The 16,916-nt window shown below is 40.8% G+C and overlaps 1 protein-coding gene across 2 annotated transcripts in view; it reads right to left on the bottom strand.

Annotated features, from left to right (window-relative positions):
• GBE1 (1,4-alpha-glucan branching enzyme 1) overlaps nt 1-3,088 on the bottom strand; it is a 146,683-nt gene extending 143,595 nt beyond the window's left edge. For both annotated transcript variants that reach the window (XM_027692623.1, XM_027692624.1), the window contains exon 1: nt 2,968-3,088. In XM_027692623.1, the coding sequence (XP_027548424.1) occupies nt 2,968-3,059 (92 nt within the window). In that variant the 5' untranslated portion in view covers nt 3,060-3,088. The remainder of the gene's footprint in view (nt 1-2,967) is intronic.
• Nucleotides 3,089-16,916: the final 13,828 nt, after the last annotated feature.

Raw genomic sequence — 16,916 nt, 5'->3', positions numbered from 1 at the left:
ACACAGGGAGAGGCTGCCCAAGGAAGCACATCCCCAGAGCCACAGCACAAACCAATAAAGTCCTGAGCAATCCAATCCAACAACAGAAATGGCCTGGCTTTGGCTGTGAGAATAAACCATCACCACAAAGTTAGCTGTGCATGATACAAAAGACAGGCATACACAGCTATAAAGTTTTCCACTAACAATAATAGGCCATGCTAATACAGTGCTATGGATAGAAGAGCAGAAAGACTCAAGCCTAAAGGGCAAGTCAGCAACTTGCTGATGTCACTGCCAAAAATAAACCCCAAGTCTTTTATTTTCCTCTTACTTCTATAGAAGAACTGTTACTGAGCAAGACAAAGGGAGGATGATTTCACATGTTTCTGCACAAGGCATAATATCAGGATCTTCACAGACAAGTGTTTAAAAAGCTTTGATTCTCAAGCATTCTTAATCCTCTGTCAGTCAATCAACTCTTAACACCCAATTGCTCGACAGCACAGCACATATTCCTAGTTGCTTCATACAGCCTTTTCCTACACCATGTATGGTGTAGGAAACCAGATCCATTGAATTACTTAACAACAGTCCCATACCACAGCGATGGGTCACATAACCACCAGTTAAACACATCAGGACCCTTCAGCCTGGAATAAAGAGCATGTAGCACCACACTGCTCAGGATTTCATGGACAGTGCACAGAGTTGTGCAGGGCTGTTCACCACCTCCCCCAGCACAGGAACTGGACATAAATAAGAAAGTCTCACATACTGAAGGCCCCAAAGAACTGGCTCCTCACATAAGCATCAATTAGGCTGCAAAACTCCTTTCTCCTGGGCCCTCTTGATGAAAGGCCTCCAGATAAAAAACACCTGAAGCTATTAAATACAGACTGAATCACAATTCATAGCACCTGGAATGAGCATTGCATGGAGACACCAACAGTATTTTCCTGTGCTTACAATTCCTCCTCCTTGGCACCCTCTACCATCCACAAGATGCACTACTTGTTTGGGCTTAGAACAAGACATCTAATTTACCACAGGTTGCCACAAAAGTTTTCCCTAATGTTTTTAAACATTACACATTTCCACAATAGTTCTATGGCAAGGGACCAGTTGGAAGTTCAGAAGCCAGAAAGTGACAAGATACAGACAGGACCAGTTCAATGCTCAAGGTGTACAAACCTGAGAAGTACACAAACATTTTGCAAACTCACTCTGTTCAGTACAGCTACCCTATCCTCAGAAATACAAATATCATTATACACAATCATTTAGATAGCAGGCACATTTGGGAAGCCCAAATGTTTTAATGAATGGTTTTATTAAGAGCCAGATCTGCCCACTTATTAATTCCTACACCCTGGCACCCCAATGAAAGAATTAGGTGTTTTACAACACTGCATGCGTGACTAGAAGCTTGTCAGGAACCATTGTTTAAAACACTCAGTTGTTCTGCCATTAAGAGATTACTACATACACTGCAAGTCAGTCTAATAGTTTACTTAATCCTTAATCCCATTTTAACAAGATCTAGCCATACCACTATTCAATACCAGAACCCCACAGGACACCTAGTAATGCTAAACCACATAGAATACAGAAAAAAAAAAAACAGACTTTGGGGGGAGGGAGTCAAATTCCTCCTTGCATCCCTTCCACACACACAGACTTTTCCAGACTTCTGAGATACAAGGCATTGGGCAGTATTACAATTATTTTGACTATCAGAGGACTGCTAGTGAAACACAAGACATAAACGTGTGGCATAAAAGCTCCCAGTTGCTCTGTTCACTCAGCCAGTGAGGCTACAGCAGCTTTTTCAGGCCTGCAGCCTGGCTGTGCAGGACACAGGCCACCTCTGCCCGAGCTGCTGCTGGCAGGCTTTCACCCAGGCCCTGGCCAGAGGGTTGGTGTCACAGTTCCCATCGAGAGGCACAAAAAAAGGGATACTCAGACCGACAACCTGGCACCAACCTAACGCATGCTCTGCTACTTCACCCACTGCAGGTCTGCTGAACAGCTGAGCTGGCGGTTCAGGGCTATCTCAAAACACACGCCTGCAGGAAAATTCTCCAGAAAGACGAGATTCAGGAGCAGTTTCTTTACGGATTACCACAGCCAGACTGAAAAACACTTTTATTAGCAACAGCAGCTCGGCGCACCACCCTCGTGTACTGACTGCATCCAGCTCTGGGTGCAATCCCCTCCCAGGGGGGAGCAGTGACCCGTTCCAGAAAGTCCAAAGGAGGCCACCGAATTGATCAGAGTGAGTATCTCTCCTATGAGGAAAACCTGAATTAGGATTGTTCAGCCTGGGAAAGAGAAAGCTTTAAGGTGACCTAATTGTGCCCTTCCAGTACCTGAAGGGAACTTACAGGAAAGGTGGAGATGGACTATTTGCAAGTGTAGTGACAGGACAAGGGGGAACAGATTCAAACTGAAAGAGAGCGTGTTTTGATTAGATACTGGAAAAAAATTCTTTACTGTGAGAGCAGGGAGACACTGGAACAGATTTCCCAGGGAAGCTATGGATGCCCCATCCCTGGAAACGTTCGAGGCCAGCCTGGATGTAAACTCTGAGCAACCCGGTCTTAGGGGGGGGTGTTGAAAAATAGATGATCTCTAAAGGTCTCTTCCAGCCCCGGCTACTCTGTGATTCCATGATTCTCGCAGGGTGCCCCCAGCTGCGCCCCAGGGGGCCCGGCTCGCCGGGGACCCGCCGCCGCCCCATCGGCGCAGCCGGGAGGGCCCGCGGGGCGCGGCGCGGACACCCCGGGGCGGGATGTGCCGGGTCGGGGCAGGACCCGCCAGCCCCGCGGCCGAGGCCTCCCCGCAGCCGCGCAGCCCGGGGAGGCCCCGCCGGGCCCCGGCGGCGGCTCCGCCCGCACCGGAAGGGCAGCGGAGCCGCCCCGGCCGAGGGGAGGGGACAGCGGGGCGGGCGGGCGGCTCTTCGCGGCGCTCCCCCCATGGCGGTACCTGCGCTGGAAGTCGGTCCGGAAGGGCGTCAGGTAAGGGTCCCGCTCCAGCAGCCGCTGCAGCTGCGGGGGCTCCTTGCTGGCGGCGGCCATGTCGCCGCCGCGGGCTCCGCCTGGTCCGCGCCGCCGCTAAATACCCGCGGGGAGGGGGCCGGGGCCGGGCCCGCCGCCCCTGCCGCTCCTGCCCATCCCCGCCCGGCGCCGCCCCCCGCCCGGGGCCGCCCCGCCCCGCCCGCGCCGCGCCGGGGCCGCACGGCCCTGCTGGGTTTGGCAGCCCCGGTGTCCCGGAGCGAGTGACACCGAGGGAAATAAAAAAATCTGAGGGGGAAAAAAAAAAAAAACAAAAAACAAAAAAGGCGTCTGCCCGAGCCGACCCATCGCAGGAGGAGGAGGCGGGGGGGGCGGAGGGAAGGGGGTCTGCCTGCCGCCGATCCGCGGTTCCCCCGATTTGTTTTCTTAGTGGCGCTTTGATGTGGGGTTTTTTTCAGCGTGTCAGCGGCAGGGTGAACTCTGCGTTCCCACACACACACGCAAAACCCACCCCGCAGCCGATAGCACCACCACCACCACCATCCCCCCAAAGTGATTTGGCTTCATCGTGAGCGCTGGAATAAATTTCTCGGCTGGCGTGCTCACAGACAGCTCAGCAAAACAAGACTCGGGACATCCGTGAGTTTCTCTCGTAAACACCCCTGTCTGTACAGCAAAAATGTCTCTTTATGGGACGCATGAAAAAAATCCTGAACAAAGTAAGATTAATTCAACTGATCCCAGTGCGGCTCTAAATGCTGAGTAGCACAGGTAGTTTTTGGTAGCTGTGGAAGTTTTTGACCTCATATCAGCATTTTTCGTTTTTTGGATGGGCCACCGAATATCCAAGGCAACTAATCACCAGCCTGACCATGCCTCTAGGCCAGCATTGAGCACTTTTATTTAAGGTCCAGCAATTTTGCTTTGTTTAGACATGTAGTGAGAAAGTTTATCTAGAGGCCTCTTTTGAATGCTTTTCAGCCATGGTTAATAAACTTTTCAGGTCCTAGATACCTTACTCGTTTCCACAACCATCCCCATAATTGTTATCCTCAGTTTGTAACTCATCCCCCCTATCCTGGCTTTCGTGAATTTAAGTGCTGCTTCCCCTTCCTGTCTGCCAGATAAATAACAGGACAGCGTGTGGTGAACAATTCATTTATTACTTTACCCAAAATTGGCTACAGTGGAAGTTTCTGTATTGATTTCTTTCCTCAACAATATGTGTACATTTAACTACGCTGTATTTCCTTGCAGCAGTTCCTATCTACACAGGCAAAAATCCAAGTATTTATGTCCTTTTTTCCTTGTGGATGGAGTGCAACAATTATTCTCTGTCCTAGGAATATGTAGGGCAATAGTCATACTGTTTACTAGAACAGTTGCCCCAGCAGGAGGCTCAAGCAGTTTTGGTTTGCTTATTGTATGAAGTAGTATCTATGCTGTAGAACTATCTGTCATATCCAGGTCTGATAGATCAGGATTTCTTTTTTCTTTAGTGACCACCATTTCTTCAGTCTCCCTGGAGACTGAAAAACTGTTGTTAAAATTACCTGGGCTTCTCAAAACTTTGTGTATGGCAGTGATTTCAGTGCGTGTGCTAAACCAAAGTTTAACAAGTCTTATCCATATAGCTTCTTGCCTAATAATATGTGCATCGTGTTCTTTTGCAAATGGGTCACCCTCATGCTCACAGTTAACTAGTTTGGCAGACTAAAAGGAGGAGAGAAATTCCAGCTGATTATCAAGAGCCAGGAAATTGTTGGGTTTTTGGTTTGGTTTGTTTTTTTACAATAGTTGCATATTACCTGTGCTCCTGCTTTGGAGCTTCTGGGTGTTTGGTACTGGAGAGGTCACCTGCTGTTGAAGTGGAGGTAGGAGAGCAATTCCTGCAGTCTTTGAATGCACAAGTGCTGGAAACAGAAGCTTCACTCTTAGCACGGTCTCTTTGGTTTTATTAATTGTCAGGAAGCTCAAGCAGGTTCACAACAGCGTTATCAGCTGTTTGGCATAAATACAAGAGAGAGATTTATAAATTAGCAGTTTGTGCAGGAATCTATCCGTGACTTGCACCTTCCTGAAGACAGGGACCCCTTTTTAACCTTCATTTGGAAGTTTTTAAGTAGAAATGACACAGTATCCAGCCTCATATACAAGCAACGTTGAACTTCAGGAAGTTAAGTTCTGCAAATAGCCCCTGTCCCTACAACAGACAAAGCCCAAATGCTGTATTCAACACTCTGTGAACTGGGAAATGGATAACCATACCAGTTTTGTCTACTCACGTTTCATTTTACAACTTGGGCGTGATTTTATCTGCCTACTTTATCAAAAAGTAACTCAAAAACACTAAGGCATATATTATTGTGATCATCTATTACACCATGAACCTGCTGAGACTCAAAGGCCGAGGTTGGCTCTCAGAACACTGCCATTTAATCCTCTACCTGGAGGCAAAAACAGCAGTTCAGACAATTAATATTGTCCCAACAGCTGAATGTGTCTTTGTGCATTTGTCAGAGATGGATGCAAAGCTGCCAGCTGCTGCTGCCAGTAGAAATAGGAAGAGGAGGACTGTTGGGTATAACTGCTCTTTTGTGGGGACAGCAGTGGATTGTACAGGAGTGGTGTCTAAGACGTGTGTCTGGCACCCAGTTACTGGTAGGGCTGGACTTTATCAACTACTCTAAACTAGTCTTTCAAAGGGTACTCGTGCTTAAGTTATGTATACTTGAAAATTTTGCATAGCAATATTGAGCAGTAACTGTACAGTTACAATTATTATAACATCAATTTAGATGAATATGAAAAGTTCAAACAGAAATCAAAGGTTTGGATTAAAAGCCATCGAAGATTTTGAAAGCATTGAAAAGTGTCTACCCCTGTCACGCAGAACCTCCATTTTGATGCACTAATAATATTTTGCACTTACTTTACAAAAGATACAAAGATGCTGAACTTGAGGAAAAAAGTTAGGAAAAAAGTCCTTTTTTTCACTAAGGCACTGATTCAGATTCTCCCTCATCAGTAATGTCTGTTCTTATCTCAGCCAGAATGGATCTGTGCAGTCTCTGGCCTTGACTGGCTCTTGCAGAACCAGTTCCTGAGTTCCAAGTTCTTCTAAACCAAGTGGCTTAGAGCAGCCCTGGTCCCTGGTCCTGACCTGGCTCTGTAAGATTCTTCTAAGCCTGTCAGAGTTGTCTTTGGTGTACAGGCTTCTGTTCTGCAGCTGTCATGGGTGACTCCTAATTTATAGACTGCCCAATCCCGCACTTCAATCTGTCTGAGAAGAGATGGCAGGTACCAAAGACAGCAGGCTATTTTTTAACTCTTGTGTTGAGAACATTTAAGAATTGCTAATCTCTCAAACTGACAAGTTACAAGGCATGTCCTTTGTATGTTTAAATTCAAGATACTTAAAAGCTATATCGAAGATTTGTCATCATTTCAGTCTAGGCAGAACTCCTCCAAGCTCAGACTTTTCCTGGAAGTCTTTTTACATGTAGTTATGATTGGCCCACTTTATTTGCTTGCATGTGAGGAGATTAATGCATTTTTTATTGCCATTGCACCTTCCTTAAAGGTGTCTTAAAGATGAGAGGTAGTCCATGAGAAACAGGAACACAAGCTGTCACTTGTGCCTATACTGGATCTCACAATGTGCACTATCAAGAAAAAGTGTTCCTGTGGACAGAGACAGCTGTTCAAAAAGTTTCATGTTTCAGTATTCCAGACAAATGGATTCTTGAAGGATCTCCCATGTGGTTTATATAAATGTCAAACATCTGAGCATGTTATGGTACACATTGGAGCTTCCCATTTTTGACTGGCTTCTGCACATTCAGTACATAACACAAAATGGAGTTCAGAATTTGAAAGAAAATTAGCTTGCTTTGCCACATTGGCCAGCCATACTTCTCCCTGTTATTTGGTCAAGGATCCATAAGAAATTAATTGCGCAGTTGTCATCCAGATCCAATGCAAATGCCCCCCTTAAAAAAAAGAAATAAAATTATCCTTTATCTCGATAGTCTTCCCAGACACATCAAACATTGGTCATGGAGATTTAGCTCATTGCAGGGAGGTTGGAGCAGGTGACCTTTAAAGGCCCCCTCCAACCCAAGCTGTTCTATGATCCTGTGACACGTATCCCTATGTTTGGATTCGCCAAGGTGAGGCACATTGGAGAAAAGAAAAGGCCAGTGTTGCACAGCTGCTGGCAAACATCACGTCACAGTTCCATAATTAACACTGTACTTCAAGGAAAGAGTCAGCCGTTTGATTACGTAGGAAGAACAAAGCACATATCCTTGAAACATTCCAAGTACCTGTTGGTATATCGTTTATAGGTTGGGGTTTCATAGAAATGTAGGGTATTGATATTATATTTTAAGGTCTTACCTTTGCCCTGTCATGGTATCAGGAGCTTTATGTAACAACACATCTTCAAAGATCCAAACTAAAGTACAATCTGAAATACTAAAAAGCCAGATTTGGTGTTGTGAAATTCCGGTAAGCACAGTCGATGGGAATGCCATTTTCACTTACCATTCTGAGCAAAATAAAAACACATTCCAACAACTTGAAAGTCCTAAATAATGCTTGCTTTCACGATATTACAGTGTTGTTATGATTTGGTGTCCTTATTTTATACAATAGAATATCAAAAAATGTAAATATTTTTCAGAGTTTTTTACACATTAATCAAGACATTTCAAAAAGTGATACCAATTTAAAAATATCAGTAGATGCAGAAAATATTTGTTGTGAAAATGCCTGAGTTACTAAAAAATCAAGTAAGAATTTGTGAAACACTTCACAGATACAAAATGCAAGAAAACTTAAGGAATATCATGATATTTTTTGGATGTTGTGGATACCCTGTTGTTTGTATGCCTTATATATCTATTTCTCAAAAGTAAGTACTGCCAATAATAACAACCTTCTGCAACTCCCAATACTGCTATTTCTTGGTGTTTGCACATGTGTTTATGTTTTGGGGGAAGAACAAAAAACTTTCAGACTCTCTCCTTAACTCCATACCCACAATACTTGGCAATGTGCCAAGGTATGTTTATCTCTAACACGTAAAAAATAAGTAACTTGAGCTCTTGTGTGAGTTGTCCCAGGGGAACATTCTTGCTATTATTGCAGTGGGATTCTGTAACAATATATTACTCTTAAACAGGGAACTTGTTAACAGTAGCCAAACATTGTGTGCTTTGTATCCAATATGCTTAGAATTAAGAATGAAATGCCACAGCTTCAGCACAAATTTTGCTTTCTTGTTGTTCATTGCCAGGTCTTTCCTAAAATCCCAGAGAAATGGTTTTGCCTGGGATGTTTCTCGAAGGCTGGCTGCATTGTCTCACATTCCTGCCTGAAGCACTACAGACGTTTAGGCTGCCTGGCCTTTTACTCAGACAAGAAAGTGAGGCTGCCAGATAATCGTTCAGAGGGTAACACATCTAATCCTTCGGGAGGTCAAGTGAGATGAGGAGAAAGGAGGAGACGCATAGTGCTAATGCTTTGACAGCTCTGTCAATAGAAATTCATTAGTATATGCAGAACTATTTTAGTTTTCAAAAAGCACAATAGGACCTAAATTGCATTCATGGGGCAAAAACAGGCGAATCTGATGCAAACTGTGTGAAGGGCAGAACTTTTGGAAGTTCAAAATCCTTTCCACGGACAGTCTTTTAGATCTTGTCAGCATCAGTTCTGGTTTACTTTTTAGTGGCAGTCAATGGCTGTTGACCCAGTCAGTTCTTAGGTGTGACCAGTAGTGTTTTGAATGAACAGAAAGATGGGACAGTTCTTTAGTGCTACACTCAAAATCTTGCTCTAGTCAGAAGAGAACACCATACATGGAACTAAGAATTTGCTGTTAGTCCAGTGAATATTTAACAGTTTCATTGTCCAAGAGGTCTGATTATCTTGGGGGGGGTAGGAGGCAGGGGGAAACCCAAAAAACAAATGAATAGTTCAATTTAACTTGTTATACAGAAAAATTTTTAGCACTATCTTTTTTCCTTTGTGGTCTTTTGTGATGATAACACTTTGGGGTCTGAGGGTATAATGATGTATAACCATTGAGCAACCACTGAGCAACTAAAATTACAGCTATGGCGTGTGAAATTCATGTTTCTGTAGATGTCGGAGACCACAGTCTTACTTTTAAAGTAATGATGTAATTTGCACCTTTACATTGCATAGGTGCCTGTCATACACTCTGAGAGAGTGCACAGTGATTTCTGAATGTGTATGAACATAAATGGACCCTCCATAGGTAATGGCACAATGAGTGGAGCTATTTTGTACTTGCACCTTGGTCAAATTCTGACCTAAGCAATTGTCAAAATGTGGAAAACTATAATCCTTACATACGTAACACATGTCTTGAGCCATGGTTTTCTGGAATCTGCCCAAAGAGACTGTGAAGAACATCAGTCCTGTTCAGTAATCCATCTTCATAAATGCATATCTCTCATCTCAGCAATGCTATACCCATAAATCTCCAAAGTTACCTGAATTAGTTGAACAATCATGCAAGGTTGTGTATTATAAACTTAAGTCACTTTTCAATACCCTGCCAGCTTAAGGACCCATGATTTCCACTATTTTCTACATGTCTTAAAATACCCCCAGCACAATAATTGAAGGTGCAGTCTTCACAATCCCAGTGGTACAGAGCTATTCTTACAGGTGTGCAGTCCATTGCCATAGGTGATTGTATTGTATGCAATACAGCTTTCCACAGGAAATATTTTATACCTGGGTACTTCACCTTTTCTTCTTAGAACACTCAAAATTCTGTATTTTTAAAAATACAGAAAGCTTCATCCAAGACAAACACATACACATATATATTTTTGTTACGAACATAGATATTAATGGATTTGAAAGAACTAATCTGTCCTCACATCAAGAAACAGGTTTTCTTTTGCTTAGAGATAAATCCTTTATCTTGGATCCTTTGTCTCCTATTACTCAGGTTTATATCATGCTCTTGTTTTTAAAATCAGCCATAGCATTTGAGTTAAAAGTGGTATGGCTTTCAGTTTTCCTGTATGTATGTAGCTTAATAAAATTATACAGTAAAGAAAACTAAGTGATATGCAGCTTAGAGTGTGAATACATTTGGAAGGGATTGTTTATACTGTGCTGTGGAAAGTAAAATGAGCAAATATTATTAGTAGTTATCTAAGTTAGCCAGGCCAAAGCATTTCCCTCAGTATGAGTTTGTGAGGATATCCAGGATTATTAGCGGCATTTCTGTTTCGTGGACTCTTTACATTGAAGTACATTCTACTGCAAGAACTACTTTGTAAGAAAATTTACTTCATATTATTAGATATCTTTAGTAATCCTCCACCTGTTTTTGTTTTGATTTGATTCCAGCTCTTCTTTGCAGCAAACAGCTAAATATTTATTTTTTAATCCAAATAGCAATTTCCACTTGTAAGATATTAATTACCATTGTGTGTTATATGGGTAACTTGGTTTTTCAAGTTAATGCAACCCCAGTTCCATTAGAGTAGTTTAAGCACAGTCAGTTTTCCTCAGTTCGAAACACTCTTTCTTTTTGATATTTCTTTGCGCCTTCTGTTTATCTCTCAAAATTCTCCCTGGATATCCACTTGAATATCCAGCTTCTTTGTTTCTTAGCGCTTCATTCTCCTCCTCTGCCTGCTTGACCAGCATAGCCCTCTGAATTGTGCAGGTCACAGCCTGTGCCAAGTGTTCAATCTTTTTGCATCATATTATCTTCTCAGGCAGCATCCAGGCTTGTCCCGTAGTTCCACCAGGACAGCAGCCTATCCCCAGGGATCAGGCTGTTCTTTGGTGTCTGTAAAGGTGAGGCATAAGCAATCAATTCCCTTTATCCTTTTGCCAGTCTGGTAGAGGCCTTGTTGGAAACGTTGTCCCAGTGTCACCTCTCTTTCACAGTTTTCCCATGTTGTTTCCATGTGTGTTTGTTCTGTGTCTGACTGTTTCCTTACTATATTACTTCCTACCACTGCATATGCACATGGACAACTTTTCCACTTCTGTTCACTTTGTCGTCCCCTTTTTGTCCCTTTTACCAAAGAAGAATATTTTACAGTAAATGCAGTTTTACAGCTTCTGAGCCATGCATTCTCATAATTTTTTGTTTGTTTATTGTTTTTTCTTTTTTACCATTATTTATTGTCCCCTAAGTCACTTCTTCTCTCATATGAGTTTCCAGCTCTTTCTGTACCATGCCAGTGTGTATAGGCCCTAAAACTAAATGCATTTTTTTGTCCAGGACATCCACTATAAGGTCTTAAAATGCACTCTAGTCCTAATTCAAGGCCTGCCTATCTCTACTGTCCACAAAACTTTGAACAGAGGCTGACAGCTTTTTCTGCTTCTAATACAGCTCTGCTTTCTTTTGGCTTGTGACCAGTTACCAGATGATACAATCTTTCAAATTCTGCTCCTCCTTTTAAAGCTCATACCGTGTTACACACCCACTCACAGTTGCTGCTGCAGGAACTAGCTGATTTGGACAAATCTGTTCCTCAAAGACCTAGTCCCTGCTGAATATGCCATTCCCTCAGCTCAGCCATTTCTTCTAGAAAGGAGAGGAGGACAGATATTTGTAGGAGCAGAGTGGACATGTCAAGTAAGAAGTCACATTAGGTTTTCTCTTTGATTCCCCTGTCAGTTTACCTGGTTTTGTCCTTTATAGGTAACAATAATTAAACCACTCTGTACTCAGCTGCATCAGGAGAAAGGAGCAGAGATCTCTGATCACATAGGACTATGATTAGAGGCTTTTAAAGCAACTGTCAGCAAACTTTGGGCTTCCATTCAGTGTCCACCTATCACCATCTTGCTCTGACTGCCTTCTATTTTCTCCTCTTCCTCTCAGATCTTCAGCAAACTAGCATTATCCATCACAAAGACTGCCACTTAGCTAGACAAAATTTGCCTGGAGTGAGTCACAACCAGATCATAGAGTGATGTAACTACTGTTTCTCTGCTTTCCTTGGATCACTGCTGATCCAGAAGTACCTGGGTTGCCCAGAATTCATCTGTTTTACAGCAAATGAGGTAACTGCCTGAACACAGGACTGCACACCTGCTCTATTCATTCCCAGTTTTCTATGGTGACTGTAGGCTTCCACCTACAGAAGTTTTGGCAGAGGCTTGGTTGCTCACCAATGTACTGGAATTGTTCACAAACAGGTTTGCCCATGTTTTTCACTGATTTCTTACACTCAAAATCTTGTGTACTACACCATATACACAGTGCTAAGAGTTTACTGTTAGTCCAGTAAATATTCTAACAGTCTAAATTATCTGATTAACGCAGAAAAGCCTCACTTTTCTGATGCTGTAGTCACCTTTCCACAATGTGCCTCTAGGTCCTGAGCTTGGCAGTCTATCTGATGCAGATGAGAGAGGGGGCTTGCTTTAGGACAAGTCTTCAGCCCCTGAGGTCTTCATGAGAAGAACAATGATGTTCCTGTTGCAGGATTCTAATTCCTCAGTCTGGGGTACATTTGGTTTTATTTTTAAACTTTTTCCTTGCACCATCTGCTCTCATCTCATTGATTCACAGCTAGTTCCCATATTACACGATGTCTTTACTCCAGGGCTCTCAGGAGATATCTGCCATCCTCTGCAATTTTACTCCACTATTACACAAACATTTACTCTACTAAAATCAGTAGTTTCAGCAATATAAAACTGTATTTCTTAGAGGAGAATCCAAGAGACAGGTAAGAGACAGGTTGATTTTTCAAACTTGCAGTAGTTTTGCTGAAGTGCATAGTCAGCAAAGCTGTATAAAACTGGAGGTCATTGCATTGTTAAGTTCAGATTTGTCATTTAGCTACTCGGTTAAAGCATCTATAAATGGAAGACATCACGAATATTTATAATGATGCAATATAAAAGTCTCTTTTACAGCCTGTCTGCAATTTAGTAGATAGTAGTATATAGAATATAAAAAACTTAAACCCAGTAACTCTTCCAGTTTGTTCTGTTTTTGTAGAATTTGCCAAATTTATGTTAAAATCCCAACAGACATTACAAAAAGCCTTATATCCATGACTGTTAAGGCCATGAGCAGATATGCTTGTTGTGCACTACTCTGTTACATTAGCCAACTGTTGATAAATATGCAGTAGAAATACTGAAATATTCAAAATGCTCTGTTCTGGGGAAAATTAACAACTGTTTTTATGTTGTCCTTTATTCCAGTTCTTTTTCCTCAAATAATTTGGAATATTAATAACTGTGGAAAGATAAATGATAATTATAATACAGTGTTATATAATATATATTATTTGATTATTATATTATTATATGGTAGATTTTTTGTATTGTTATATATCTATATATTGATATAGATACAAATTTTTACCCTAACATCAAACTTTTATAAATTTAACATTTTTTTTAAACAGTGATACAGTTCACTGTCTCTGGTCAGTCAGGCTGATAGTAGTCAAAAAGTAGCCATAGTACTACACTATAGTAGGAATAGTACACTGTAAAGTAAAAATCTTTTCAAAAGTCTTTGATGTCTTACTACCATTAAAGCTTAGTCTCATAAACCACACCAAGTCCTCTCCTGACATATTTCTGTTGGTCATTATCTGGTTCTTTTACTATTTATAGTTAAGGCATTAATTTATGCAAATAAAGAGATTTCTTCATTCATAAGCTAGTTGTCCTCACTGCCAGAATTTTTTGTTCTGTTTCCTCCTTCTTTTGTTTCAGCTGCACACAGTTAAAATACTGAATTACTCTTAAAATCCCTGATTTATCTTTTTCTGCTTGACCTATGCAGTCCTTCAGCTCTCTCCTCAGTAACTCCTGTGTTGTCATCTGATTCAACAAGTGCACAAGGAAAACTTAAAGAATGAGCTGAGTCATTCTCTAAATCGGGACCATCCTCCTCTGAACACAAAGTCTTCCTCTGCAGCACTTAAGGGCAAGTATTTTACATACAATGTTTTAGCTTCTCTTACTTTAAATTACTTGTGTGTCTACCTGAAAAGCACATAGTTTAGCTGTATCCACCAAAATTTTCTTTGTATCTGTATCATTTGTGTTACATAATGCCAAAAACTTATTCATCCTTCTCACTCCTATGTTCTATTTCCTTTGGGTTTTTTGTTGTTTCAAAACAGACTCATCTTCACTGGATTGTTTTTCGTACATACATGTAATTTCTGTGAACTGTGACTACTTTGCTGTCATTCAGGAACCCTTGAGTCTCAAGGAACATAACCTACTGTACAATCACATCGTTATTCCAATCATTCCATTAAAAGATGCTCACAGTGAACATCAATTTGGCTTAAATCATCCCTTATACCTACCATTTAAATAACTGACTAATGAGGTCATACATTAGACATTCTGAAAGGGAGGAAAAAGCAAGACCAAGTGCTTATGTCTTATTATTTTCTTAGCACTATAAAATATAAAATATAAAAATGTTCTTTGCATTTTTAAATGAATGGACTTGCTTTCAGTCTTGTCTCTATGCCTGCCAAAAATGTATGCTCTGGTAGGTTGAAACCACTCTAGCACTACTACAAGTGACTAGAACTATGATTTCTTCATGTTTATGTCCAAGTTGCTGGGTTACTTGCTGCTCTGAATAAGATTTACAGGAAGACTTCTTAAGAGCTCTGTATCTGAGTTGTATTACATTGCTCGAAATAAAACTTTTCAGCACATTTCTCCTATATAATTCTTTTCATGTTTGAGGAATTTTCATGCTACTTCTGTTATTATAAATACTGCCTTTATGAAATTTGTAATATCCTAAATTAGTACTTTTTCTTTTTTATTTTTTTTCCTGATTCATGTGCTTGTATCTTTATCTTTTGCCTATCACAGATTTGGGGTTTTTTCGGTTTAACATTGATTATTTTTTTCTCCTTCTTTTTACAGTAAGTCATGTGGCATTGATACCCTTAAGGAATTTAAAGTTGCAAGGAAGAAAATTGAGCCACATGTCAATGGATGAGATTGGCTTTATGGTTTCTTCATGTTCTCATTGCATGTTGGTGAAGGGACAGGGCTGTGAAATATGAGATGCAAGTATCACTGAAATGTGTCCCCGGTATTGCAAGGAGTTGCACAAGGAGCCATTCCTTTTCTGCAAAATGAAACATGAGCATTCATAACTGTAAAGACCAAAACCACTGCCATTATGTTTCCTGTTTCTAATTTCCTTTCTATAGCATGAAGTATAGATATTCCTATTAACAATTAAACCCCAAAAATAAAAATAAAAAAATACAAGCTATCACCTCTTGTCTCTGTTTTTCTTAAATCTAAAAATGTTTTGCAAATTTAACTTAAAATGTTAGTCGAATGCCTTGCCCTGGTTTTTCATTTTTAGAATAAACTGAAGTATTTCAGCTTTTAGTGTCTATCCTACTTGTTCACGTTTGTGTGTTAGGGATCAGTTTTTCAGAAACATCAAGACCTCTTTCAACACTGACACAGCAGGGAACTGAGGTGGGTTCTGTTGTGTTTCTGTAGCAAATTAAATTCATTTTATTACCTATTCAATACTCTGTAACATGAAAACAAGTATTTTTCTAAATGTGAATCAGGTACATTGTGCCTTTCAGGTTAATGTATTTTAAGTACTGCTTTGAATCAAGTTTGCATATTAACTGAATGAGGTTTGATTAGCTGTATTCTTTTCATTCTTTTCAAAAAAGTCTTTTACATTTTATATTAGCTCTGTCACTAAAAAGTATAAAATCTTCTCTGATAACTTTCCATTGTGTTAGAGAAGATTCAACAAAGCCTTTAATTTCTTTTGTCTTACATAGTAAACTGGGATAGTTAAGGGGGAAAAAAAAAGTCTTCCAAGGATATGGTATCTGCCTGTAAAAATAATACTGTTGTTCATCGTTAGAGATAACATGCAGAGGTTATAGCTGTGTGAGCTATTTAAAAATCAAAAGCAGCACAGTCAGAGCATAGTTGTGTTTTGAGGAGCAGTACATAAAAGTTATCCCTCAGGAACATATCGTTCTAAAGGGTGACCAAATATATTTATTTCATGTGGTGGCACATAATTGAGATGACTTGGAATTCCCCCTCTTGTAACACTTTCGATCTGTCTGCTAAGTTTGACGGGGTAAGGTTAAATCTCCTTCTGCTATCATGGATTGGAAAATACTTCTGGTGCTAAGAATAGCTCATTAAAGGTGGATGGAAAGTCTCCTTTTCTAATGTACATATTAATTACCATAACCCTTGGTGAATTTATCTTTGCTGGCAGAATGTCATACCTTGCTGCTGTATCTAAGAAACTTGAGTTTCTTGTTGATTAAAACTGTCACTTGCCTGGAATAACTAGGTCCAATAAAGTAAAAACATGAGAAGTGGAGCAAGATTTTTTAAAAATATACATTTCTGTTCTAAGGAAATCAGCTTTCTTTTTAGAGAGAATTTGAATTGAACACAGGACTTTTGAGTCAGTAAGCTCAAATGATACAATCCACTGTTATTTTGGATCTCATATTCACTCTGCTGAATATTGGTTTGCAGCAATGTCACTCATGGCAGAAAACATGTTAGTAGGAGAACTTAATTCAATCTTAGAATTTAAAGTGAGTGATGCCAGAGACATCTGTGGCCTGGAGGCAGAGGCAAAATGCTCTTTTCTTCCTACAATACATGTGGAAAACTCTTGGTAAGGAAGAAGAACTGGAGAATATATACATCACCAATCTGTATGTACATCACCAGATCTGTGTCTCTCTGTTTCCACAGGAGTGCCCTTACCTTTTTGCATGTTCTCTGCCCCAGCACAAGGAAAATCACTGTGTAATCACAGTTTGAGATGTGCTACAGGCTACAGGGCCTTCTCCTGTCCAATCTACAACGATTCTTTGGCTCACCTCC

The sequence above is a fragment of the Neopelma chrysocephalum genome, unplaced genomic scaffold (assembly GCF_003984885.1).
Source record: "Neopelma chrysocephalum unplaced genomic scaffold, ASM398488v2 Primary Assembly neopelma1_87, whole genome shotgun sequence".
Lineage (NCBI taxonomy): Eukaryota > Metazoa > Chordata > Aves > Passeriformes > Pipridae > Neopelma > Neopelma chrysocephalum.
Note: the sequence above shows the minus strand (reverse complement) of the source record. Positions and strands in the feature narration are given on the sequence as shown.